This window comes from Xiphophorus maculatus, chromosome 19 (genome assembly GCF_002775205.1).
Source record: "Xiphophorus maculatus strain JP 163 A chromosome 19, X_maculatus-5.0-male, whole genome shotgun sequence".
Taxonomy (NCBI): Eukaryota; Metazoa; Chordata; class Actinopteri; order Cyprinodontiformes; family Poeciliidae; genus Xiphophorus; species Xiphophorus maculatus.
This window is the reverse complement of record NC_036461.1, coordinates 7,442,297-7,467,512: the sequence shown is the minus strand read 5'-3', so window position 1 is coordinate 7,467,512 and position 25,216 is coordinate 7,442,297. Positions and strand designations below refer to the sequence as shown.

Genomic DNA, 25,216 nt, shown 5'->3' with positions numbered 1-25,216 from the left:
TTTGTCATGCCACAGTAGTTAGCCTCTCTGCACAAAGCTCAGTTGTTGTTTTTTTTTCCTGTTTTCAGGCCTGATATTGGTGCCAATAATCTTGTTAATTAAAGACCCCAAATGAGGAACTTTTACATGCAAGATATGCTTTATTTTTAGGCACTGTTCAAAATCTTCTAAGGTGGTATATCGGGCTTTTCCTTTGAAACCTCAACACTACCTACTGGTTTGGAATGGTCCTTGTGGAATTTCTACGTTCTGTTAATGCCAGAGTTGTTTTTCCTTCTGTGATTCTTCGGAAGAAAATGTCTATTTTAAAACTTTATGATATTTATTGTGATGTTTTTGCATATGCTGGTTTTCTTTAAAAAATATTTTACAAAGAAGTTGAAATTTGTACTTTTGGAGTCCAAGAAAATTGCATGGGTTCTTTAGAACGTGCATTTGAAGATGGTGATGCCACAGTAACAGTGCTTTCTCTCACTCTGCTTTCTGTTTTCAGGAGCTTAAAAACTATTTTTATGAAAACTTTATAACTCAGAAAATCTCTCAGTGACTGTAGAATGTACTAGAGACATTTTTATACCTCATCAAAGACATGTTGGACGGTGACCCAAAAGATCATAAGCATTGTATCTAACAGGGAACATACACAAATACTGAGGTCTCCCTTCCCCCATACCTCTGTGGGGCACCATGTCACTTCCTCCTGGGAGCTGGAAATCGTTGAATCTGTATAAGTTATTCCACCTGCTCCTCTGCCTCTGGTGTGAAGACGGCTGCAGCACACCGACGGGAGTCAAAAGCCTGCTTGTTGTTTCAGCTTCCTCTCATCCAAAGCATTCCCGATGGAGCAGATCCTGTGAGAGACAGGAGGTGGGAGGGGTGGACGTGTCCTGGAGTGATCCACATGACATGGAAGATATAGTTAAGAAAAAGGTTGAGAGGAAAACGTTCAGGAAAACACATACAAACTTTGAAGTCTGCGATTTCCTGGGCTATTCACAATTAAGGAAATAAAAACATACTGCAGTTAGTGTTCTAACTAAATCTTCAGAATCCTAAAATCTGTCAGTGGTGTAGTATTAGGCAACTTTAGTCAAGTAGTCAGTAAAAATCAAAGACCATGTCTCTGAAGTCTGAGCCAAATCTTTCAGCATTCCAGACCAAGCTCATACCAATGTCAGAGCAGTAATTTTGTTATTCTAGATCCCAACATTTATATATTAAGCATTTTTCCAACTTGACCAAAAAAAATGTGTGAAATAGTTTTAAAAAATAATGCAGACGATTGTATCTGTCTTTTTCTAAAATAATATAACACTAAAGGATGCTGGATCGTTGAGTCGAAGTGCTGAAGTCAGTTCTTATGGTTGCTGTCGCATGACAAAAATTGTGTCATTTTCTTTGCAGCCTCATGTCTTACTACTGGTGGATTTTTTGACCTTCAGCATCTCAACTCTCTGCACCCACCAGCTGTCTCCTATCTCCCCATTAACTCACCTGCGTAGCACTATAGTAATAACTGTGACCAGTGTAAATACTCCTTGGTTTTTCCTCATTCAGAGTCAGATCATCCCATTACTCCTACCAGCCTGGTGGGAATATTTGTGACCTCATTTTGTACAATTTTGAATTCCACTTTTTGTAAGTAAAATTGTTTGTTTTCCTTTGCCTGTCTCTCCCCCGCATGTGGGTCTTGTTCTTCACCATTTCAGGACACCCAGAGAGTGCTGCAGTGTTCAAGGAGACATTTGGAAAACAGAAAAGCAAAAGTCCTTGGAAGTGTCTATCTCCCTGCAATCATATGTATATCACTTCAGTGTGTGGAAATCTGATTGCTTTAACAAAGTCAGTATGTGATTTTGGAAAAGAAAAAGCCTTTAAAAAGAAAAAAAGAAGCATGTTGTGACCTGGAGGTCATATGCTGAAGATGATATGTTCTTGACAAATTACTTGCTCCTCTGCTGAAGCTGAGGAAAAGTCCTATTCTTGAGACTGGATATAGAAAATATTGGTTTTATCTGTTGTGTGTGTATGTGTGTATTTGTCTTTTTAAATCCCTGTTTACGTCAAGGAGTCCAGGTAAACATTCACCTCAACCTGCATTAAGGATATCAGTTGGGAACTTGCCTCCACTGTATGAAAGCATTTATATTAGAAATATATGTCTTGGTGCCTCCATCTGAAACCAAACCCGACTCAGCATGTAGTGCCTCTCATATATTAAGCCCCCTCTCTCATCTCACTGATGTTGACTCAAAGCTACTGAGTTCTCATGTTTGGACAGTCACCAACGGATCACATTAAAGCTGCAAAAGGAAATCAGTCACCCAGCAGGCTTGCATGAGCTTCATTTCGTCTTACCCCCTCTCATCTGAATGGTTTCAATAATCCACGGTGGATCTAAGGGGGGCCTTTAACAAGCCAAACTCTGAATATCTAATAGCATCCACCGCATGAAGCAGCAACAGCCTCTCAGCTAAGTGTTACACATCAGATTCTCTGAACGCTCACTCTGCAGATTGCAAATTAAATTCAGCTGCTGCGTCTTTTTTCCCCCTTTTCCTTTGGATTCTTGGATTGCTCTCTTGAAAGCAAGACCCCTCAGATCAGATGATTGTGTTCTTCTGATGATGATGTCAGCTAATGTCATGATATTCTTACAACTGCACACAGAGTGCCAATTTGGGATGCTCTAAAAGCATAAGAACACGGACATTAAAATCAGGCTGAAGTGCTTGCCTGTCGGCTCGTTTCAGTGAGCTCTGGCATTGTCTTTCTTTTTTTTTTCTTTTCCAAAAATGAAAAACAGCCTGTCGTGTGTCACTGGATTTCAGACAGGTCCATTTGCCCCCTAAAATTAATGTTTTTATAGGAAAGATGACTGAATACAGAAATTTCTAGTGTCAGATAACCATGTTGTCTTTTTGTCATGCACTTCTCAGCATTGTTGTTATCATGACAGGTTCTTGCATTCTAATTTTAGAAATATTTCAGAGGTGAAGCAAAAACATCTGGTCATGTATAGCCTATTGGCTAAGCTCAAATCTTGTGCAAGGGAAAAGCCGAATAAATAAGGTTTAATAAGATAAATTGGAAAAAAGTAGTTTTGCAGATTTACTTTTCATCATAGAAGCAACAGAAGCCTCAAGTCTGGAAACATGAAGTTCAAAATATGACATTGGATGCAGAAAAAAACAAAACTGTTTCACCAATAGTTTGAAACTTTATAACCTAACCCTGCTTTAAACCGCTCTGTAAATTTATCCTGAACATAACTGCTGCATTATTCTAGTCTTTATTATGTTGTTTGTTCACTAATGTTCGCTAACAAACCTCTAAATCTGTCAGAGAACAGTTTATTTTTTCTGAAATTTTCATTACACACAAGTGGACTCTCATAAGTTGATTTGTTTGCGGTGGATGCCATTTAGTTGATTTAGAGTAAATGAATGGCCTGCTTTTCTGAGTTTATTTGGGAAAACTTTGAAAATCAGATGTCATTTTCCATTCAATTCACAATTATGCAGTACTTTGTGTTGTTCTACCACATAAAATCTAAGTAAAATACATGAGTATTTGTAGTTGAAATGTGACCAAATGTAGAAATGTCAATGGCAATAAAATATTTTGCAAGGCACTGTAGTTTCTCTGCAGATATTTAAAGCTGTGTTTTTCTTTGCAGCATGGAGACATTTGCTGAATAATGAAAGTATATAACATTTTATATAAGAATATAACTTAAAATAATAATTAAATGGATTATTATGTCAAGCCTCTAGAACTTGATGAGAAATATTTTCAGGAACTTTTTTGGTTCATGATTCCAGCTGTTCCTGTTCTTCACTCGCTTCTCCTTATCTTGAACAAAACATTTAATTAACAAGGAGGACAGCCAAGGCCATCAGTTTCACAAGAAAATATCAGGCAACAGTTTATGTTAGCGCTCTGCTTCTCTCATAAATCTCCTACTATATTTTTGGGGTTGCTCCACACTCCATATCAGGCTGCCATTTGGTCATCCTCCACTTGTTTTTACATCAGATATGTAAGTGCAAATGCCTGGCACGGTAACATGGGAAACAAGAACACTGCGAAATGGTGCGTTCCAGTTCTTTTAGGCTGAAGGAGACCTCCATCTTAGAATCTGATATGACTTATCTGTCAGAAATTATTTAAGTGGCTCATTTTGAAGGAATTTTTCTCTATGAATGCTTTTCTGCAAAATGGACAGTCTTCTAAAGGTTTTTAGGAAATTAACTCAAAATGTCTAGATGGTGAAATCAGCAGAATCTAAACTCAGTATATGTGAAGGACCACAAAGGGTATATCAATAATTATATTCAGTTTCCTTCCTTTGAGATTTCTTCTGGTTTTGCTTTTTTCTCACACTTAAATGTTTCAGGTGAACAACTTGAGTGAAAACAAAAAGCAGTTTTCAAAACCATGCTGTGCCAGGTTAAAAAAAAATAAACAATTACCCTCTTAACCTAAAACTGCTTGTGCCACCCTTGGTGACAACAACAACTGCCTTTAAGCATTTGCAATTACTAAAACTGCCATTTACATTAAAGTAGGAGAATTTACTCCACTCTATAAAATTAATTTTAATTCATCCACCTTGTAGGTCTTCAGAGCATAAATGGCCAGTTTAAGGTCACGTTACACCATCCAAGTTGGATTTAAGTTCAGACGTTGATTAGGATTATGCAAATTCTTCACTTGATGGGATGATGTACATTTTGGATCATTGTGCTGCTGCTTTGACTTGAAGGACACAAATTGATGCTCTCATCACCTCAAAGTAATCACAATATGCTTACTATATTCCAATGAACCTAGTCACCAGATCTGAATCTAGTAAGCACCTCTGGGGTATGGAGAAAAAGGGAATGTTACAATGTTAATGTGCAGCAAAATGGCATAGTAGGATTAACAAGTCAAGTAAAGACATCAGCAGAAAACCAAAAAATTCCAATTAAAAATAAATATCTTTCTCTTTTTATCTGTTTTACAGGATCTATAAAGAAACAGGTCCACCCCATGGCTTTGTCAGGTTGTTCTTGTTATCTCTTCTGAAACCAGTGAAGAAAAACAGGAGGGCTTACTTCTATGAAACATGATCATTCTGCTCTGTGTGCATCATTTATCAATTCAAGAAAAGTTGCAAAAACACACGTTGTTGATGTTGGAATTTAAGCCAACAGTGAAATTTCAGGTTCACCATGATGTCATTGTGACGTGTTGAAAGCTGGTGAGGAGACGTTATGGTAACAATAATCTATACAGCGGCATGGCCACATACTGGTTGGATTGGTTTTCCCCAACAGGTCATGGTTTGGTTTCTAGTGACTGAGGTTTTATTGGCCCACAGCTCTGAATGAGCATCATATATCTGCTCAGGCCAATAGGGTTGTAAATCAGTAATGATGACTCACTGATTTTTTGGCTCTCCGTTGCTCCCTAGCCACTGGAATTTCAACACACTCCCATTCCCCACGACCTCGTGGTATTTTCAGCTGGAAGACCGTGGAGGACGGCGCACTGAGTGAAGCAGCTGAGTTGCAACACTTTTAAAGCTGGAAATGCCTTTTTCTTCAGCCAAAGAATGGTACTCTGCTTCATGCATACATCTTGCTATGAAAGCTATGTGCTTAAATATTTTTTGCGTCTTTCCAGTGGGACACTGCCCTAAAATCTTAATTGTTTGCGTTGTTTTAAATTTTTTAGCAACTTTTATTTAATAATAATGCATGTCTCAGTCTACAAAGTTGACTATTCTGGAGATTCTTAGTTTTTACTACAAAAAATGTTCTTTATATATATATTTTTTATTTGTTTGTTTTGTCTTTATATCCAAAATTTAAGAAATATCCACTTTAGTTAACTCATGGTTCACTCATTTGCAATGTAGAGCTGGGTTTGGTGAAGCTGAGTCACATATTTTCTCCAATTTTTATATCTTTCAGGTTCTTAAATCTTAAATAGCTAATACTTAGTAATGTACTTGTAACCTTGATATAGGTCAATCTCCTTTTTAATCTTGGGAGCAACAATAAACTGTAGAGATCCTCTTGGGCTTGGAATGTCATCGCCAGGATCGCCTCACATTTGACAGAAATTATTTGGTATGCAGAAGGGGTTAGTCGACTTAGAGATTGCAAGGTACTCATGTAAAAAAATCCCTCAGCAAAATGTTTCCATCTCTATGTTCGAGAGTTTGAATCAATGGTATAAGCTAATACACCATGTTAGGTTGTATTATTTAGATGCAGGTTTGCCAAAAGTAAGTCACCCTTCCATACTTTTTTCATTAAAAGTAGCTTTCCCAAACAATGCTGTGATTACTGTGAGCAGTCAATGGTAAAAACTGCTGGTGAATTTGATTGGATGTCGACACATATGCTCCAAAGTTTTAATCTGCCAAATCTGTCCTGCTTTTATAGAGGCATCCAGATTGATGATGATTACCAAATAAATACTTTGTGATGATAACAAAACCAGGATGAAATCAAATTTGACTCAGTCTCTAATCAGGATTTTGTCAGTGTAAAACTACAATAAATTCAGAAAATTTCACATTCAAATCAGGAATACAAATAAAAAACAAAGATACCAACAAATATGGTAAATTGAGGCTTTCCCTGTTTGATCCTGTGGCACTTCCTGCTTCTTTGTTTTCTATTTGAGTAATGATGAGGACATGTAAAACTTTTGAAAAGAAAACTGTGAGTAATTCCTTCTCACACGACTATAACCCCGACAGATGACATCAGACGTTATCTCTCCTCAGGCTAGAAAGAGCTTCAGTCTTGGTGGAGGAGCAGTTGCAACCTGGTTGCCATTTCTCTTCCACCAGATGTGGAATGTCAGAGTTTGACAGCCACAAAGTGCACTGATTACATGACACAGTTTAAAATGGAGTGAGTGAGGTCCAGAGAGAAAATGTAGGGACCTATAATTCATGGCGTGTGAGGCACTGGCTGTGCCAAAACAACCAAGCTTTGAGGGGTTATAAACAGAGCTGGTTAGAGCAGCGCCAAGGGAGTCAATACACAGTTCAGGGGAGTCAGCCAGTATTACGATATTTCATCCTTCACTGCCTCATCTAACCACAGAGTTGTGAATCATGATGAAATCTTCTTTCTAAGTGGCTGAGTAGACCTCCATGAAGCACTGTGGAGTCTGGACTTCTACAACGAGAAGCTGTTTACCTCCTTCCCCAGTCGTCTCTGTGGCCTGTAAACCTGATTAACATCAGAACCAACAGTGAGCGTGGGGGTCAGAGTGTTAATGCGGAAAATGGCTACCACACTTTGCAGTGAGCTGATCACAGGTTCCACCGGAGCAGGAGGGAGCTGCAAGCGGACCGTGGCTCTGTGCGATGCATGGAACTCAGCCGAGCACAATCAGTCATCCCTCGCCGTACAGGAACATGCCTGCTGTTAAGCTGTTTACATATCCCCAAAATGACTCTGGAGTGGGTAATAAGTGCAAATCAATGAGCAGAGAAGGAGGGATGTGGGTGAATGGAGCTGCCCCTGACGTAGCACAGGCTGACAGTACAGACTCATATGATGGATTAGCACAGCTGGCAAATTACATCCTTCTAATTGTACTTTGCGAAGTGCATTGCAATGTATCACTCCTGCTTTAATCTTAGCTAAACACAGAGCTTACAGGAGGAAAGTAAGTTCTGAAGAAATCATGAGGTTTAAAATCTCCTTAAATAACAAACATGAGAATTAGAATTACTTCCTGTTATGTCACAACTCAGTCATCATCATTAGGGTGAATGAAACTGGAATCAGTGTGGCAAACATGGTGCAACAGACAGTTAGAGAGGTCATAATGTAAACAATGTGTTTTTTAGTTATTTTGTACAAACTATCAATAGTATCACAGAATTGCCTGTTCTTTTATGTCACTTTATTTGATGAAGTTGTTCAATTTCTTGTTCACACAAATAGTGAATCACTCAATCACAAGGTGACAACTCATTGCATTTAGCCCTTTAGACATGGTGAAGATGACTTTGAAATTTTAACCAATAATCATTGTGATTTTAAACATGAGTTTGCTATCAGTACCAGGCAGGCTGGTCTGTGTATTACAGGATTAGCTAATTTTCCGGGACTTTCAAATATATAAACATCTAAAAGGTTTACAGAGACTGGCCAAAAAAAGATCCAGTTGTGTGGCCAAAAATGTCCTTTTGTTGTCCCAGGTCAGAGGAGAATGGGCAGACTGGTTTAGTTGATAGAAAGGCAATGGTAGCTCAAATTATCACTTGCTACCAGCAAGATCATGTATGTCAAATCTTGCTGAGTGTTGATTTCAGATGGAAGGGTCAGAATTTGGCATAAGCAACATGAATCCATCAATAGTTTAAATGGTTTAGAATAGTGACTATGTAACAGTGTAGATATTGGTTATTTCATCTATTACCAACAAAACTGGGTTGTTTTTATCAAAGATTTCTGTTTTCATTCTCAAAACCTTTTGGTATTTTGAAATGTATTCCGTTTGGTTGCAACGCATGACTTGAACCACTGGATTCCAGACAGTGAAACAGCAAGGAGCTAAAAGTTAAAATAATGTGACTGTAAAACCTAATTCCTGACAGTAGATTGACCTCAGAGTTTCACAGAGGAACTTTCAAAACAAAGTTTAAAAACTGTTATTCTTTTTTTCCCTCTCAGTTGATCCAGACAGACCACAATAAAGTGCAATGAATAAAGATGTGATTAACGTTAAGCTCCACTTCAGAGCAAGAGAGAAATTTACTTTTTTCCCCATGCTGATGGTTTACTCTGAGGACTTATCTTTCTCTGTCTTGTTCTGTTTAATTGAAATAAATCAAAACACATGTTGCATTCAACAAATCCAAATACTGATCTTTTTTGTTGTTGTTGCTGTAAAACCATCCATAAGATAGGGTCAACTCTGAGGTTTGTGAGGCCTCATCCTACTGGATGGTAATCACCAGCAGGGGTAGCTGAGGTCAGGCCTGTCAGTGCGTATCCCTGGAGAAACTCTGACGGCTAAAAATCTGAACTATTTTTTAACTCTTCTAAAGGGCTGGGGTCAACCTGGGAATGAGTGTAACACAGGAAACTAATCAGCTAAATGCATGTAGGTGGAGTTGGTGCTTTCTCAGAAGTGGCTGTAAGTGCCTCACATTGAGAGGTTTACCTGACATTAAAGAAGTGTGTACCTCTGATGTGGGGAAGTGAAGACAAACAGGGCTGGAAAAGTGTGTCGGGGTGTCGGAAAACCACTGGTGCCGGCAGGTGAGCTGTGCATACAAATGTCTGTATATGTTCAGCAGGAACTGGCTGCAGTGCAGATTTTAATCTCCTTACAGCTGCTGTGAGCACTTCTGAGTTCACACACAAAGACAGGAAAAAAGTATTTGCTTCAAAGAGGAATGATAATAAAAGAGCTTTCGGACATTTCGTAAAACATTTCTTTGGCTGCAGAAGGAGTTTTTTTGCTGATTTCCATGTTCCCATGGCGCTGACTGCAGACCAGATGTGGAGGAGTGTTGTTGTTTATGAATAAAACAGTGATACTGAAATATAAGCCCCTTGATATTACATGATAATCATTTGCCCATTTTCTTAAAGGCGATTCATTTTGCAATAATGAAGAATGCATAGCAGCTCTCAATAACATCACAGCAGACATAACAGCTTTGAGCAATCATCTGGGAAACTGCCTGTTTCACACGAGACGATCAGCCTGCAACTGAAAGATACTTTTGACACAGGAATTCTTCCATACCTCTCAAACTTTAGAAGTGTGGAGATGCTGAATTTTTAATAATTTTTTGAAGCACAAATAGATTATTTTTCTTATGAGAACCTGATTCACTATTTTTGTGCTAAAGGTGGTGTTGGCTTGAATTTGGGGGAGCGGGAGGCTTTGCTTAGAATTGTTGTCCGCTATGTACTTCATCCTAATATTTAATTCACAAAGCACAACTTATATATTGGCACAAACACAAACAAAACGTTCAGAAGAAGATGTCCTCACTTCTTGATATAAATATGACTTTTTGCCACAAACAAGAAGGTTCTTCACAAGAAATTATTCAAAATGTATATCTTAGTCACCAAAATGCCACTAGTTTCCAGAAGGTGGTGAATATTTGGTATCACAAACAGAACTGGACTTTGTCAATAAGGCATTTTTTCCCTTGATAGTAAATTATGAATTTATGGTTTTCTAATTCATGCTTAACAACTTATTTATATATGGGCAAACTTATCAAGCTCTTTATGGTGTCTAAATGAAGGTGAGCTGCAGTTGTAAATATACATGTAATACAATATACATGCATTACATGCATATTTCCATGTAATGAATGGAGAAGCAGTCTTATAGTGAATCAGTTCTTCCAGGTGAAAATGAAGATTGATTCACTTCTATCTTTCATGTACTACTTCAGATATCCATGAAAATGCACCCTTTTCAAACTAGAAATGAGAAATTATAAACAAATATTGGATGTATCATTATAGTTTGAGTTTGCTAACACAAGGTTTTATGTTTGGAGCATTTTTCTGATGCTCAGATATGTTTATCCAAAAGGTCAACTCAGTAAATCAGAGCAGAGCAAGTCATAAATCATAAGTCTGATGTAAATTTTATGCTTATAAATTTAGAAAAGATGCAGTCTGCTTAGTCAGAGATCTTCTATAGAAGTATCCTCCAGCTCTAATACCATTAAAATCTTTCATTTCCAGAGAGATAATAAAACAAACTGGTTGATATATTTGTTACTTCTAAACCTGACAGCTGTAATTCTTTAAGCAAGGGCATAAATTCAATGAAATAACTTTTGATAATCAAAAATACAGGAAGAAAAATACAAATGTGAGATTAAAATGTCTAATTTTAGCTTCTCTTCACAAGGTCCCTGTCATATAAAATATTTTAAAATGTTTTTTGCTTAGATATACAGTACATTTCTGAATAAATAAGCTCCATCTCAAATCGAAGAACTGATTGTTCCCCATGTTCCCAACGGAACACTTGGCTCTTAGAGTAAAAATGTACTGGTGGTTTATAGGTATCAGGCTCCTCTCCAGTGGAACCAGCTCCAAGATTTTGTCCATCGACTAGGCTTTAAACTTTTCTTTTTAGTAGCGCTTAAAGTTATAGTGGCTCAGGTTTTCTTTTGCTATTCCTATAGTTAAGCTTCTTGGAATGCTGGAGGATACGCAGGCCAACTCTGGAATTTCCTCAAATTGAATAAAAGTTTTCTTTTGTGAAGATCTGTGTTTTTCAAAGTAAGTTAAACACTGAGAAAAACTTTCACCAAGTGATATTCCTACTCAGGGATCCTTTTGTTTACTTGTGTAAGTCGTCAAACATAGTCAAATATTAGCTGCAGTGTCTCATGCTGAACTTCAACAAGGCTTTAAAGAAACATGACAACTGAGATCTTGTAGCCTATAATAACGATGGAAATATGTAATTTTGACACATTTCTGTCTCTGACACCTTGGAGACGCGTGTCGGACACCTGAAGGGGCACAGCGGGTTCAGAGTTGCTTGCAGATGGAGGTATATAGGGAGCACTGGGCTGTATATGTTCAGCTTCACCACTGAGATGGACCTGGCCCTGTTTCTTCACCTCCACATCGAGCACCGGCTTCCATTTATCAAAGCACAGTCTTGGCTCAGCCGAGTGACACGCTGGGACTGCTGCTGTCGTCCAGGCCATACATTATATCAGTTAAAGCTGTTTCTTATTAGCTGGATGATAGATAGTTCTTTAATTGTTTAGTTATTTTTTTCTCCTTGTGTGAAAACACGGATTTGAACGTGGGAATGTGAGGACTCTGCTGTTGCTGTTTGGAAAGAAAAAAAGGGGGTTTGACGGAGGGAGCGCGAGGCTTGCTGCTGATGTGCTGGAAGCTGAAGAGCATTGTTTCTGATAAATAAACATGTTAACCTGAGCGAGGAGGTGAATGAGTCACTGCTGAGGAGCTTCATGTGATGACGAAACTCAAAACATAAAGATTTATTTAAAATGTCATCTTCTGGCCTGAAATCTTCAGTTATCATTATGACGATCTGCTCATTTGTCAAGAAAAGATAATAAACAGTGCCTGCCGTCTTCTTCAACTTAATGTTAGAACAACCCAGTCTGAAAGCTCTTACATGAGTTCATCTCTTTTTTTCTTGCTGGTGGAGCTGAAAATAAAGGCAGAGTAAAACGTACCCTGGACAGATAGTTGCATCACATTTTCAAGTTGAAAATGTTAGTTGGACAGAGCTTTAACTGTCAACTGGGATAAAGACTTCTTCAAGTCACACAGAAATCTTACTTTGAAAGCACATTTAGTGCAAATTAGTTCTATTTATATAACACTGCTGTTTCAGTTTTTGGTGAAGGTTTGGTGTTTAAGATAAAATATACCTCCCTCAGGGGTGTGCCATGGTGGTTAGCGCGACCCATATTTGGAGGCCTTGAGTCCTCGATGCGGCCGTCGCGGGTTCGACTCCCGGACTCGACGATATTTGCCGCATGTCTTCCCCGTTTCCTGTCAGCCCACTGTCATATAAGGGACACTAGAGCCCACAAAAGACCCCCTGGAGGGATAAAAAAAAAATACCTCCCTCAGAACAGCAAAACTAGGACCTTGTATCATAACCAAGTGAAAACCAGCAGGACCTTATATGGAACATCCTGAAATTTAATTTGGCTGTCCTTCGGTAGTCCTACCTTTTCCAGAAGTCATTAGGGACAATAGTCAGAGGTGGACATGTTGTCAGACCAGAACCTTGTTGCTGAAAATGGTATTGATATGTTAACCTATGTTTACAGAAACTCTGTTTGGCTTTTTAAAACTTTAAAAGAGAAAAAAAACAACTGTCATTTTGGAAAGAATGTGCATTATAAGTGTATGCTTCAGCCTGATAATTTTTTATAAATTATATAAAAGAAACCCTTTGCCATTTTGCTGAATGATGGAAATCGATAAGCAAACCATGGACCAACAGTTTTAGGGTGAACAGAGTTCTGAATCAAAAGTGTGAAGCTTTCAGTGAATCAGTCAGTCTACATTCTTGCCATTAGCAGTTGCTACCTGGATTTGGGTAAACAGCAGAGTATGGATGGACAGAAAAGTAAAATTAGCCTAATCAGCCTCAAAAATGCCTCTAATAACCTCCTGTGCAGTTAATCAGAATTAATTAATATGCCACAGGGTTGCAGAATAAAGCAAATAAAGCGTAGGGGGACTGATTGAGGGATGGAATGCTTTCTCTTCAGCACCTGAAAAGGACTGCTTTGATCAGAGGTATTAGGACTGGGCTGAAATGGGATTTTATCAGATCATCTCGCATTTGTTCAGGAAATGGTAGAGAATCGGTGTAAACAGACCACTCACTGTTAATGCTGGAGACTGAACTTAAACTGAATCCTTTATTCCTGAAGTTAATCTACTTTCAAAAAGTTCCTACCAATTCCAGTCAGGTCAAAACCGCCCACTTTTCCACAATTTCTGTCACAGCAAGAACAGATGTGATGGTTGCCACTGGACTCCCTCCACCCATCAGCAAATGAACAGTCTTTGTTTGTTGCACTGATAGATGAAGATGCTATTTATTAACAACTAAGACTGAGATGGAAAATCATATTCTTATCCTATTTCTTAAGCATCACTGTGGCCTTTAAACCATTTCCCTTAATAAGATCCCCCTTTGCACTGTTGTTTTGTTTAGTTCCTCTGTGCACTCATAAATATGCTCATTTTCTCCCCATAGTTTGTCCAAGCATCCAGCAGTTATTTTTCTCCATAGGCAGCTGCGCAGCAGCTACTGGAGTGATGGGAAGCTGCAGAGCAGAGCTGCTTTCCCTCTCAGCTGCTGGAACCAGGCTAATTTGTCTGCTACAAGCTCGGCTTTTGCTCCAATGCTTTCCAGATGTTACAGATGTTATTACCACATTATTGCTGCTGGTGGAGCCCCAACTGTGAAACCAACCACGACAGGCTCGGCCTTGGTACCAGCGGTGGAAGTGGAGGGGTTTGAATCCATGTTTCTCTTGGCATGAGGCCACTGGGGTCTCTAAAGGTTTTCATTGATTTATTTAGGAAATCTGAGAATCCAGTGAGAATAATATGAGGTTTTTCAGTAGCATGTCAATGTGGTGAGTCTCTCATACTCTGTGAATATGGATCCTCAGTGCAGCATAAATGCGGGGGTTTCAACATGGTTTGTGGACAGACAGTAATCTTTAACCCAACATACTCATGTTCACATCTGTCTATGAAAATCACCACGTCTTCGACTTCCTCATCCCAGTTCATTTATAAGGAGCCAAATCATAACACAGGTCACCATAGTGCCTTTTAAGGTCTGTCAGTACAACAATCTATAATGTGAGACACTAGAGACCATCTGACCAGAGTCAGACTGATTCACACCCTTTTACAGCTTGTAAATGAAACCATACATTCATGACACATAGCGACAACTGAACAGTTTGATGATGGAATTTATGAGATCAAGTCAAAAGTTCACAAAAAACTATTGGAAGCTGCATACAGCTTTCATTTTGTATGTAGTGGGGTTTGGTTTCTATTTGAGATGGTCAAGCATAAACATTTAGCCACAAAGGAAATTAAACTATATTTAAAAATAACTATGGGGATCGGTACTAATTTCCTAACAGTTCATAACCTTTAAGAATATGCATTTTACATGAATTCCCAAAAAAACCTGCAGAAAACCTTAAGTCATTACCTTTTTGATTTTCATTTTAATTTTGTTATCCTCTTTAGTTCACTTTCCAAAGAAATCTGAATAAAAGTTTTCCACTGACCTGGAATGTTGGTGATATGATTGAATAAAAGAAAACATTCAAAATGGTTCCTGTTTTTGGAAGAATATCTCCTGGTTGTCTGTCATTGGAGAAGATTCAGGCACTACAGTCTGATTAAAGGAATCTACAACTATATTCAGAGACATTAACATATCATGAAAAATTTATTTTTTCCACTAAATGATTTCAGGCCATCTGTAACTCACAGATGTATGTCTATCTGGTCACTGTCATATTCATCAATTGTTAAAGGGACAGTATTGTATTTTCAAGGCACATTTAGTACAATTTTATAGCAAAATCGAGTAACTATATTACCTTCACTTGTTGTAAAAATGCTGTATATATCAAACATAACTTGAAGAAATCTGACTCCACAATTTGACGCCTTGAAAGTTTTCTCTGTCTCTTTAAGGAGATCCTGATCTTCCTGACACTCTGCCTTCAGCACATCATCACAACCATGTCTTTCCATTATGCCATTTACAACTGTTTTTACATAGGTACTTCATATGACAAGCTCAGAAAACTTGCAGTTCTCCCAGATTGCTCCTGCCACTAGTCTGGAGGAACTGAGTGGGGAAGGCGTTGTGGAGGGGGGTTCTGTGAGGCAGAAGCTCAGTTGGAGATGGCAGCTCTAAAGTTACTTACCAATATTATGCACCTGTGTCAGAATAAAGTGACCACCTAATGCTGATTGCTCCAATAAGTAAATAAAAATAACAAATGATAGTAGGATGAATGTTTTTATCTGACAGGTTTATATATGAAGGGAGAAATATAAGCAGGCATCTTAGTTATTGTCATTAACCTTATAAATATATTTTCCCTGCCATTTCTCCAGGACTACTTAAGATCTAAGTTTAAGTCTTAGCAGTAATTAGCAACATGTGCAGTTAGACGTCATTGCACTTTTTCAATGGTTTTGTGTCTGTACGTCTAGAAGAAATACAAATAATTTTGCATAATGATTTTAAAACGTCTGTATTAAATATCACGTCCAAGTGATTTAGATGTTATCTTCAAAAACAAACAGATTTTATTCCCGGCTTTTTAATTGGCCAACTGTCCATCATGAGAATTCTGGGTAGTGAAGTCTTTCTTCCTTGTTATTGTCACGTGATGCTAACTGTAGCAGCAGCTCTGTAAACAGGCTTTACCAGCTAACATGATGCAGGGGAAGACTGTGATAGTGACGGGAGCGAACAGCGGGATCGGGAAAGCTACAGCAGCGGCGATTGTGAAGCTCCAGGGCCGGGTGATAATGGCCTGCCGGGACCAAACCAGGGCCGAGGAGGCTGCCCAGGACATCCGCCAGGAGACCGGGGCAGACGGCAGACAGATCATGGTCAAACAGCTGGACCTGGCCTCCTTGAGGTCTGTGCGCTCCTTCTGTGAAGACATTATAAAGGTAAATAGATTGTTGATCATTAAACTGCACATCTTTATACGTTTCAGTGCAGGATAGTAGTTTAGGTTGAATTAAAAACGGAGGTCTAATTTTTAAATTAGTTGAATACATGTTTCAAATGTCCACAGTCCACAAAACATGAGTCTAAAATAAATTGCATTCAACAAGTAATGTATTCTACCCAAAGGCATTATAAAAAACTTGCATTGCTTAGTTACACACCAGATTCCCATCATGTCATATGTCATATTGCATTAATATAGCTATTTGTCTTCAGGATTTACCGAAGTTGTAAGGTAAATTTTAAAACAAATCAATTGCGGTATTTCTCAAGCCACCTGACATTCATTCTGTGGAAAATCACTGAGCTTTAGCTATTCTGCTAAAAAAAAAATTAGAATTTTTTTTTTTTTTTTTTTTTTTTGCCTAAATACAAATTACACAAGTAATAGATTTTCACCAGTAAAAGATTTTGAAATCCATGCATCTGCTTCCTTCCGCTTTGAGGCTCTACATTTGTTGAGTTCATTAGTTGTGGAAAGCATAAATGTGCTGAGTTTCTCCTTTGTGCTGTTAAACAGGAGGAACCTCAGTTACATGCTCTGATCAACAACGCTGGAGTCTACCAGTGTCCTTACACCAAAACAGAGGACGGCTTCGAGATGCAGTTTGGGGTCAACCACCTCGGTCACTTCCTGCTTACCCACCTGTTGATGGACCTCCTGAAACGCTCAGCACCCAGCCGCATTGTGGTGGTCTCCTCCAAGCTTTACAAACACGGTGACATTAACTTCGAAGACCTGGACAGTGAGCAGTTCTATGACAAGGCTTTTGCCTACAGTCGTAGCAAACTGGCAAACTTGTTGTTCACCTGCGAGTTGGCCCGCCGTCTGGAGGGCAGTGGAGTAACAGTGAATGCTCTGACTCCAGGCATCGTGAGGACTAACCTGGGACGGCATGTGCACATTCCGGTTTTAGCAAAGCCCCTTTTTAACCTGATCTCCCGGGGCTTGCTTAAAAGCCCGGAGGAAGGAGCTCAGACTTCGGTGTATTTGGCCTCCAGCCTGGATGTTGACGGTGTGCAGGGAAAGTGCTTTGCAGATTGTAAGCCTCTGGAACTTCTGGATAAGGCCACAGATCAGGAAGTGGCATCAAAACTGTGGGACATCAGTGAAGTCATGGTGGGCATAACGACTTGAGAACTGTCTGAGATGTGCACGTTTTTCTTAGCAGGGTAATAACTGAAACTGAAAGATATGCAATGCCTTGGTTATATTTCCTTAACTTTTAGTTGTGGTGTTGAAATATCAAAAGGCTTTCTATGTTTATGGAGATGTTTGTATCCATTTACATGGTGGTTTGTTTGCAGCATCTTGTTTCAGGTTCTAGAATCTATGTTTCAGTTCTTTTTAAATAAACTCCTAAGATCAAATGTTTAAAGTGTAACCTTTCTAACAGAGTTGTAGTAATGAGTGCCCTGAGTTTCACTAGAAGTTGGAGGCCTGTAGATTTTTTTTATACTTTCTCTACATTTTATGTGTAAACCTTGAAATAACATTGCTGGGATGTCCATTCCTGAGAAGACTGACAGCTTTCTTGAATGTTTTAAAATCGTTCTTTCTGTAAAAAATTTACTTTAAATGCTTTGGATATGACCTTGTAACCCTTCTCTTATCAATGAACAGCAACAGTTGCTACTCTGTTGTTATTGCTGATGTTTTTCCACACTGTTCAAATTCCTCTTTTTATAGAGATGGCCACAAAGATGATGGCTGGTCAATCGATACATTTAATCAGGAGCACCTGGCTGGTTTGTTCCCTCTTAAATCCTCTACGTAGAAGCAGCAAGGGTGGGCTGGCCCATGCTTTTTATGCAGGTGCACATAACAGAATAATTCTTATTTACTTGCTTCATTAGCAGCCTCCCTCATCTATACACACCCCTAGAGGTTTGGAGAGGTTTTGCCTGTGGAGGGTCGCATTTCAGATATCACTTTTCCCCCAGCAGGTTAGTTAGGCTTCATTCAGCCATACTGGTTGCTCTAAAAACCGGTCATTAGCTGGGAATGTTTGCTCTCCAAGTCACCCGAAAACAGCAGTTTTCTTTTTTTTTTCCAAATGGTAGCGGGACCTCCAGGATTCATGACTTTCCCACCTGTATTGTCCATTAGGACATTTTCTGGATCATTTATGGTGAGCTGGAAAACGAAGTAGAAACACAAAGGCAGCCACTTTATCAACTTCATCTCACACACAATGCTCCTGGGCCACTTTTTAAGCAGCTCCAGTCTATTTGTTTTACAAATGACTCCAATTAGTGTAATTACAGAATCTGATGTTCTTAATGGGCACTGTAATATTGATAGGACCTTGAATGCTACTTTAGATCTGAGTATTTCAGTCAGGCTCCTTATCCAACACATAATGGATAAATTAAAGGAGCGCTATGTCTGTTTGTTTCTGAGCTTCTGTTGGAAGGCTTTGCTCATTAATTCATACACTGAGTTTTATGAAAAAACTTGTTTTTTTACATTTTTGTATTTTGGCAAGCAGATCTTCAGTAATTACTTTATTTGTAATTTTACTACCCCTTCCCCCCCTTCTTGTCAGGATTCAGGTTGGAGTGAGGGTTCTTTCCAGAGACAAGCTACGTGGAGGAGTTTGACAGCCTGACGCACCTGCATCAGATCCTGGTAACCAGCGGCAGGCTTCTTAAGAAACGGTGGAACCACCAGTCTTCGCTCAATGGTTACCACTTGTTGGTCAGACTCAGCCCTAAGTTCTTGCATAGCCCATGTTAAGTATTGTCCAGTCATTTTATCCTCTTCCTCTCTGTTACCTCTCAGACCTTGATCCCGCTTCCCGGAGCCAAGCCTGGAACTTCACCGGTCAGGCGCGTCTCGCTGGTTGGCACCTCCAAGCCGTTCCAATCCGCTGCAGCCCGGGACCCCCGAACCTACCTGGACTCCCTTTTCCTCCTGACGTCCTCCAGTCTCAATTCTCGAACAATCGTTTGACTGAATTAAAGCAAACCCTCTTAAACGTAAAGTCTGTTCTTCTGTGCGCACCTGCATGTGGGCAAGGAAATTAAAATCCAACATGACACTTCTTTCTTAACATCTTTTTTTTGAAAGTTGCCATTTTTGTCTTGTGTCAAATCTGACCAAGAATTCAGTCCTATTATTATTCTATTCAATGCTAAATAACTGGAACACATAAAATAGTCCCTTCAGCATTAAGAAAAGTCTTTTCCTCAGTTAGATAAATTTAAGTATATTGGAAATAGCAGCAGATGGATCAACAGTTTGTCTGCAGTAAAGAGGGAGTTTCTCAAGTCTTTGAATGAAAGATGAAAGGAGGGGTTCTGAATTATTGTTCCAGGTCTAGTTCTTCAATGTAAATGCCAGAAATAGCTTCCTCTGGAATACAGGTGTCAAACTCCTCTCCTGTAACTTTTAGGTCATGAGCACGACTCCGGAACTTGAGTGTATGATGGTGAGGTGATTGACATTTAAATCAAGTGTGTTGGACTTGGGATACATCCTAAAGTGACTGATCACTGTCCCTCAAGGCTCTCGAGGATTTGCGTTTGCCACTTCTTCTCTGGAAGGTGGCCAAGGTCTCAGATATATTGAGGACCGCTATCTTCTGCGGGGATCACGGAGTAAAGCTGCTGATTTTCCAAGTTGAAAGCAGACTGATGAGGTGAATTGTGACTTCCAGAACTACATTCTTATATGTAAACAACAACTTATTGTGGAGCAAATCCGGATACTAATATATGGGAACATCAACTTTTATATTTTAAAATGGATAAAAATATCACAGTTGTACCTTTTTTCATTGGTTGGGAATTTGAACAATAGCCTGATTAGATATACCAGCCTTACCCAAAAGCGTCTGAGATATATCAGTACTGACATTAATAAGGCTTGTAGTCGCATGTAGTTACAACCTCATTCACCTCAAAAAAGATGTAGGGTCAAGGTGCCTTGTCAGCACTTATAGGGAATACATTACCGGGCCTGGGTTTTGACGTCATTATCAGGAGAAATACAGACAACTGTCTGCTCAGGTGTGGAAGGAGCAGCACTATCTCACTGGCATGGAGTCGCAATATGATAAAGATAAAAAACTAATTTGTCAATAATAGTCTTTTCTATGCTTTTAAGCCTGCAGTCCATTAATTGCACATTTACTTTAGAAATCGTTATGCAGAGGTCATTAATTTTAATAGAACACATAAAGTAGACTTAAGTGTATGTATTTATTGTGTAAATATGCAATATTTATGTGTGGTACTTGGTGTGGTCAGGAGGCATTAGTGGAAGATATACATCATCTTGGTTTTAATAAAACTAAAGGGATTTCAGGTGAACTTGAGGCAATAGAGTACAAGGGCTTAAGGAGCTGTTTTCTATTTTATGTTGAGAATGCGATCAAGGATAGAAATCCTGGGACATCATGCACTACGGTATTATAATCAATCGTACAAGTGTTTACTTGATTTTTAGACCTACAACTACATCCGATTATCTCTGAGCAATGCTGACCTTCTGATGTTTTCTCTGGTTGTTGGCTGCAGCCCTACCACAACATTGGTTACATTTCACTGTAAGGATTTTTCTCTGATGGTTTTCAACAAAACAATTCCATTTCACTTGGGGTACATGTCTGAGAGACCTGCTGAAGTCATGCATAAATTTAAGCACAATTGTAGTTCCCTGCTGGATACTCAGAACCCTGGTCATGCAGGAATTGAATACTGTCAGTGTTTTCTAATGTTCAAGTTCAAGTTGCATTACTGATGAATAAATTGCATTCTTGTGGAGATTTTTGATGTGATCAAATAAAGTGTGACTTTCAGTACTGTTCAAAATGTCAACTAAACTAGTTTTCTCAATTTTTAGAGATTTAAGATTTCTAAAAATTGCGATTTTAGAGATCTTAAGTATAGAAATCTTCAGACTGAATGTAGACTTACTGTACTGCTCTAAATGAAGGAATTCTGCATACAAATGAGAAAAGGTAATGAAAATTTTGGAAAAATGCCAGGGAAGATCATAGTTTTAAATCAAGATGTCAGGGTTGAGTGTCTGGAAGAAATAGGCCTCAGGCCTTGTTTGTGATTTAAGGAGTTTTATGTTTCTGCAGTCATGTCTCTTTGAAACATGTAATGCTCCCCCATACTTATTGGAGCTCTAAGCCAGAACAATTTGCAAAATAATCCAGGGAAGAAATGGTTTAAATTTCTTCATCCTTATGCTCCATGTTGCTGCTGCTGTATATTTTCATGATCTCTCATGTTTGAATCTAGACGTATTAAACCAAAAAAGATTTTTGGACCCTGGGAGTAAAATTATCTGAGTCGGCAGCCTTATTTTAAACTTTCTCCAGCTGCATTTTCACCTGACAGCCCGAGATTTACAGGAGACAGAGGAGGTTTCAATGTTTCTGTGTCCAGGCTTCCGCCAGTATGATCCCCTAAATCTCAGACTTTCACTGAATGATTTGAAGCACTAATAGGTCTTGATTCTGACACTTTCAGCAGCAGCATGCCAGGTTTTTCCTTTTTTATCAGCTTCTTTCATCTTCTTTCCTAACACCAGCTGGACCATGACCAATGCTGCAGCAAGAGGGAGGAAAACAACCTAGGTGTTTAGTTTGGCTCCTCAATTCACCAAAATGAACTTTTCAACCTTCCCTCGAAGTCTATGTTTTTTTTTAATGATGTACCTAGGTTTGTTTTCCTAGCACCTCTAAAATTAGTTTCGTAACTCCCTAACAAGTGATGTGGAAATGTGTTTTTCTTTTCTTTTTGCCTGATGCCATAATTCACTTTACAGCTGACAGCTATCAGCCAACATACATCAGTTTGACAACCAAAGTCAGATTCCATCATCTCCAAAACTAAAGAAAATGAATGTTATCCATTTTCAGGCTTGCTGTTAAAATGTGCACCAATGCATTTAGAAAATTCAAACCATATACGCTTCATGAAACTCTTTACAGATGTGTTTTGCTAGTGAATTGATTGTTTTAATTATACTTTATAAAAGGAGAAATAAAAACCTTAAAAAGTGAAAATAATTGCCTAAAGATAAGATATCCCTTTTCTATTGTAAAAATACAAAACAAAAAAAACAGCAGGAAGTTTTGAGAAAAAATTCTGATACAAAAAATCCATTGTCTATATACGAAACGGTCTGTGAAGCTTTACCATGGGTGGAGGATCTGGTAGGGAGGCAAGGTACATCCTGGATAGTTTGCCAGTCCATTCCAGGACAACATAGAGACAAACAACCATGCACACTCATACCTTAGGGGAATTTAGAAATTTCAATTAACTTAACAGTGATGTTTTTGGACTGTGGGAGGAAGCTGTGGTCCCTGGAGAAAACCCACAAATGTACAAGGAGAACAGATAAACTCTAAGACCCCAGGCTCCGATTTGAACCAATACCTTTTTGCTGCAAGACAATTGTTCTATACCCTGGATCCTTATATTATAGTTATTTTATATTTTATCTTATAAAAGAACTAGACTGACCAATGTGTTGAAACTAAACTCTGTGATTTATAAATTCCTGGGTTTTATTTTCCAATTCCAATTTATCTGGGTTTGGAACCCACAGTACAATGTTGGAAAGTGTTGATAAAACTTAGTTAAGAAGAAATGTCAAAAATGTACAAACATCCACTTATATTTGGTTAAATATCCCTTAAAAAGTTGCACCTGCACCACAGATGCTTTTATTGCCATTAGCAAGCTTTTGGATCAATTCTGATTAGATGTTTGACTTCTTTTCTTTACAAAATTGGTACAACTTATTTTAATTGGTTGGTTCCCTTAGATGACTCATCCTTTATGAGTACTCCATTTTTTTTATTTTTTTATTTTTACGAGGGTTGAGGTCAAATCTTTTCGGAAGCTATTCCAAAACCTGGAGTGTAGTTTGCTTTAACCAGTTCCAATTTTTTTGTCATGTTTAAACACCCAACTGTGACTTTTGCATAATGTATGAGGAGCATTTCTGAGTGCAATGCAATGAAATCAGTTTGCTACGAAGAACTAGACAAAGATGCCAAAGATTGTCATTGCCCAGAAAAGGTCAGCACAAAAGTGGTCTTTGGGTGGAAAAGTTAAAGGATTCGTTATTTGGTGGGTCCTGACTTAAGTAACCACTTATCAAAATTCATAAGTTGCCCGACGAGAGACCCAGGTGATACAAAAGGTAACTGCACTGAAGACACCGCTCAAATAAACAGGAAAGAGACACAAGATGAAGACAACTAAACCACATCTTTAAAGTGAGGCTGAGGCTGAGACTGATAGCAGGGCCAGCCAGGCAGTTAATAATCCTTCACTAGCAAGGACCAGGACACAATAAAAAGTTTATTGAAGAAAGGGGTCGAGTGGATGGGTCATATGGGGAGGCTTATTGATGAAGACTTGGGAAGAGGAATCTCAGTGTGGGGATGGTGTCTTCAGGAATTAGCTTTTTCCCTGCATAACTTAGGACCACTGCAGACGGAATCTTGAACAAGGAAGAGCGGATGAAGAATGAAAATATAAAGTAGGGATGAAGAGCATAAATAGGGATAAGGTTACATCCGGATGTGGATAAGGGAGGGTTGGTTTGAACGAACATAACGGAAAGTGAAAGATGGTTGAACTTAGTATGGGTAGATTGCTAAGTAATTAGAAGTGTGGTTGAGGTGTGGCTCTTTTCCCGAGCCTATGTTTAAACTACATGTGGTTCAAACCATGCTATGGCTTTCTTCTTGTACAGCATCATGTGAATTGTGGTCCCAGGTTCGTGTTGAGATGTGTCCCTGATTCACATTCCTACTCAGCTGGTCAGTTGTCAGCAAGTTCTGCAAAGGTCTTGTAGCGACCCATCCAATTAAATTGGTTTGAGGACTGGCTTTGAACAGCACTGACATAGAGAGTCAAGTTGATCATCTCATCCAAAGACTGCTCTTTTCTTTGTAGACATCTAGATCATTTTACAGCGGCACACCAAAAAAATTGCACCTTCTAATAATTTATTTCAGTTTTTAAACTTATTATAAAGGGTGGTAGTAAAACAGGATTAGGAAATTGGATCTCTAGTGTGACGGCATAAATGTAGTGAATGCCTGTCAGGAATAAGCAAAGAAATTGAAACAGATTAGTAATCCTTATGATGATAATGGAATGTGGGGATCCAACAAAAACAGAAATAATTAGAACAAAACACAAAAAAGCAACATCATAGAAGTAGTACACTCGAAATCTTCTCCAACTTGATTCCTCACCTTAAAATAAAGATAGTGTGTGTGGGTGTGTGTGTGTGTGTGCGTGTGCGTGTGCGTGTGTGTGTGTGTGTGTGTGTGTGTGTGTGTGTGGTGGAGGGGGGCGGGGGGGTATGTGTGTTCAAACAGTGAAGTAAAACTCTTTATAAATAAAGGACATGGCCTTTGGTTGCATCTGTGATCATTCATGGACCTGAATGTGTGGTCATTCACAGGGAAACGCAAGACCGATGAAACTTCTTATGAAACCTTCAAGTTTCATCTCAACCTACAGACAACAGACTGTACAAGCAGGAAGTACAGCAAACATTGCTAATCCATATTACATCCTTAAACACTATAAAGCGCTGCAGGGAGGACGCGAGTTAAAACAGATCTCCCTGGTTAATGACGGCTTCCAGCGCGCCAAGTACAGATCCCCGTCAGCCGAGCTTTGCCGAATGAAAGGTGAGCAGCAAAGAGCCTCTAAGAAGAGAGAGCTCATAAATCATCTGGAAGAGTTTAGTGTAAAGTAGCGAGAGGACTGTGCGGGGCCCGGGGAGTGCTTGTCTTGAGCCTACCGCTTGGCCGGAGGGATTTGTTTGCTTTAACCAATCCAAACAGTTAGGAGAAGAAAGAGCGGGCTTGCTCCTCACAGTCCCACCGTGGGATTGTCCTCTCTTTTCCCTCTG

The 25,216-nt window shown here is 39.0% G+C and overlaps 1 protein-coding gene across 7 annotated transcripts; it reads left to right on the top strand.

The window, feature by feature from the left end:
• Positions 1-15,931: 15,931 nt before the first annotated feature.
• On the top strand, positions 15,932-19,352 carry LOC102233312 (retinol dehydrogenase 14-like). 7 transcript variants are annotated; one of them, XR_002754436.1, is made up of 4 exons: positions 15,932-16,247; positions 16,829-17,428; positions 18,865-19,009; positions 19,094-19,352. XR_002754436.1 is itself a non-coding variant. In XM_023352293.1 (4 exons), exons 1-3 carry the CDS (start codon positions 16,005-16,007, stop codon positions 18,910-18,912), a joined length of 891 nt encoding a protein of 296 aa, XP_023208061.1. In that variant the 5' UTR covers positions 15,932-16,004; the 3' UTR covers positions 18,913-18,940; positions 19,094-19,352. The 7 variants fall into 7 exon arrangements, 2 of the variants coding, with proteins under 2 accessions (XP_023208061.1, XP_005797790.2); XR_002754435.1 differs by having other exon boundaries at positions 18,858-18,995; XR_002754434.1 differs by having other exon boundaries at positions 18,858-19,009.
• Positions 19,353-25,216: the final 5,864 nt, after the last annotated feature.

What these genes read in the sequence shown, in the direction of transcription:
- LOC102233312 (XM_005797733.2), top strand. Translation starts at nt 16,005, where the DNA reads ATGATGCAGGGGAAGACTGTGATAGTGACGGGAGCGAACAGCGGGATC. An exon ending in TCTGTGAAGACATTATAAAG is followed by an intron (nt 16,248 to 16,828) that starts GTAAATAGATTG and finishes GCTGTTAAACAG; the next exon opens with GAGGAACCTCAGTTACATGC. An exon ending in GGGACATCAGTGAAGTCATG is followed by an intron (nt 17,429 to 18,857) that starts GTGGGCATAACG and finishes CCTTCTTGTCAG; the next exon opens with GATTCAGGTTGGAGTGAGGG.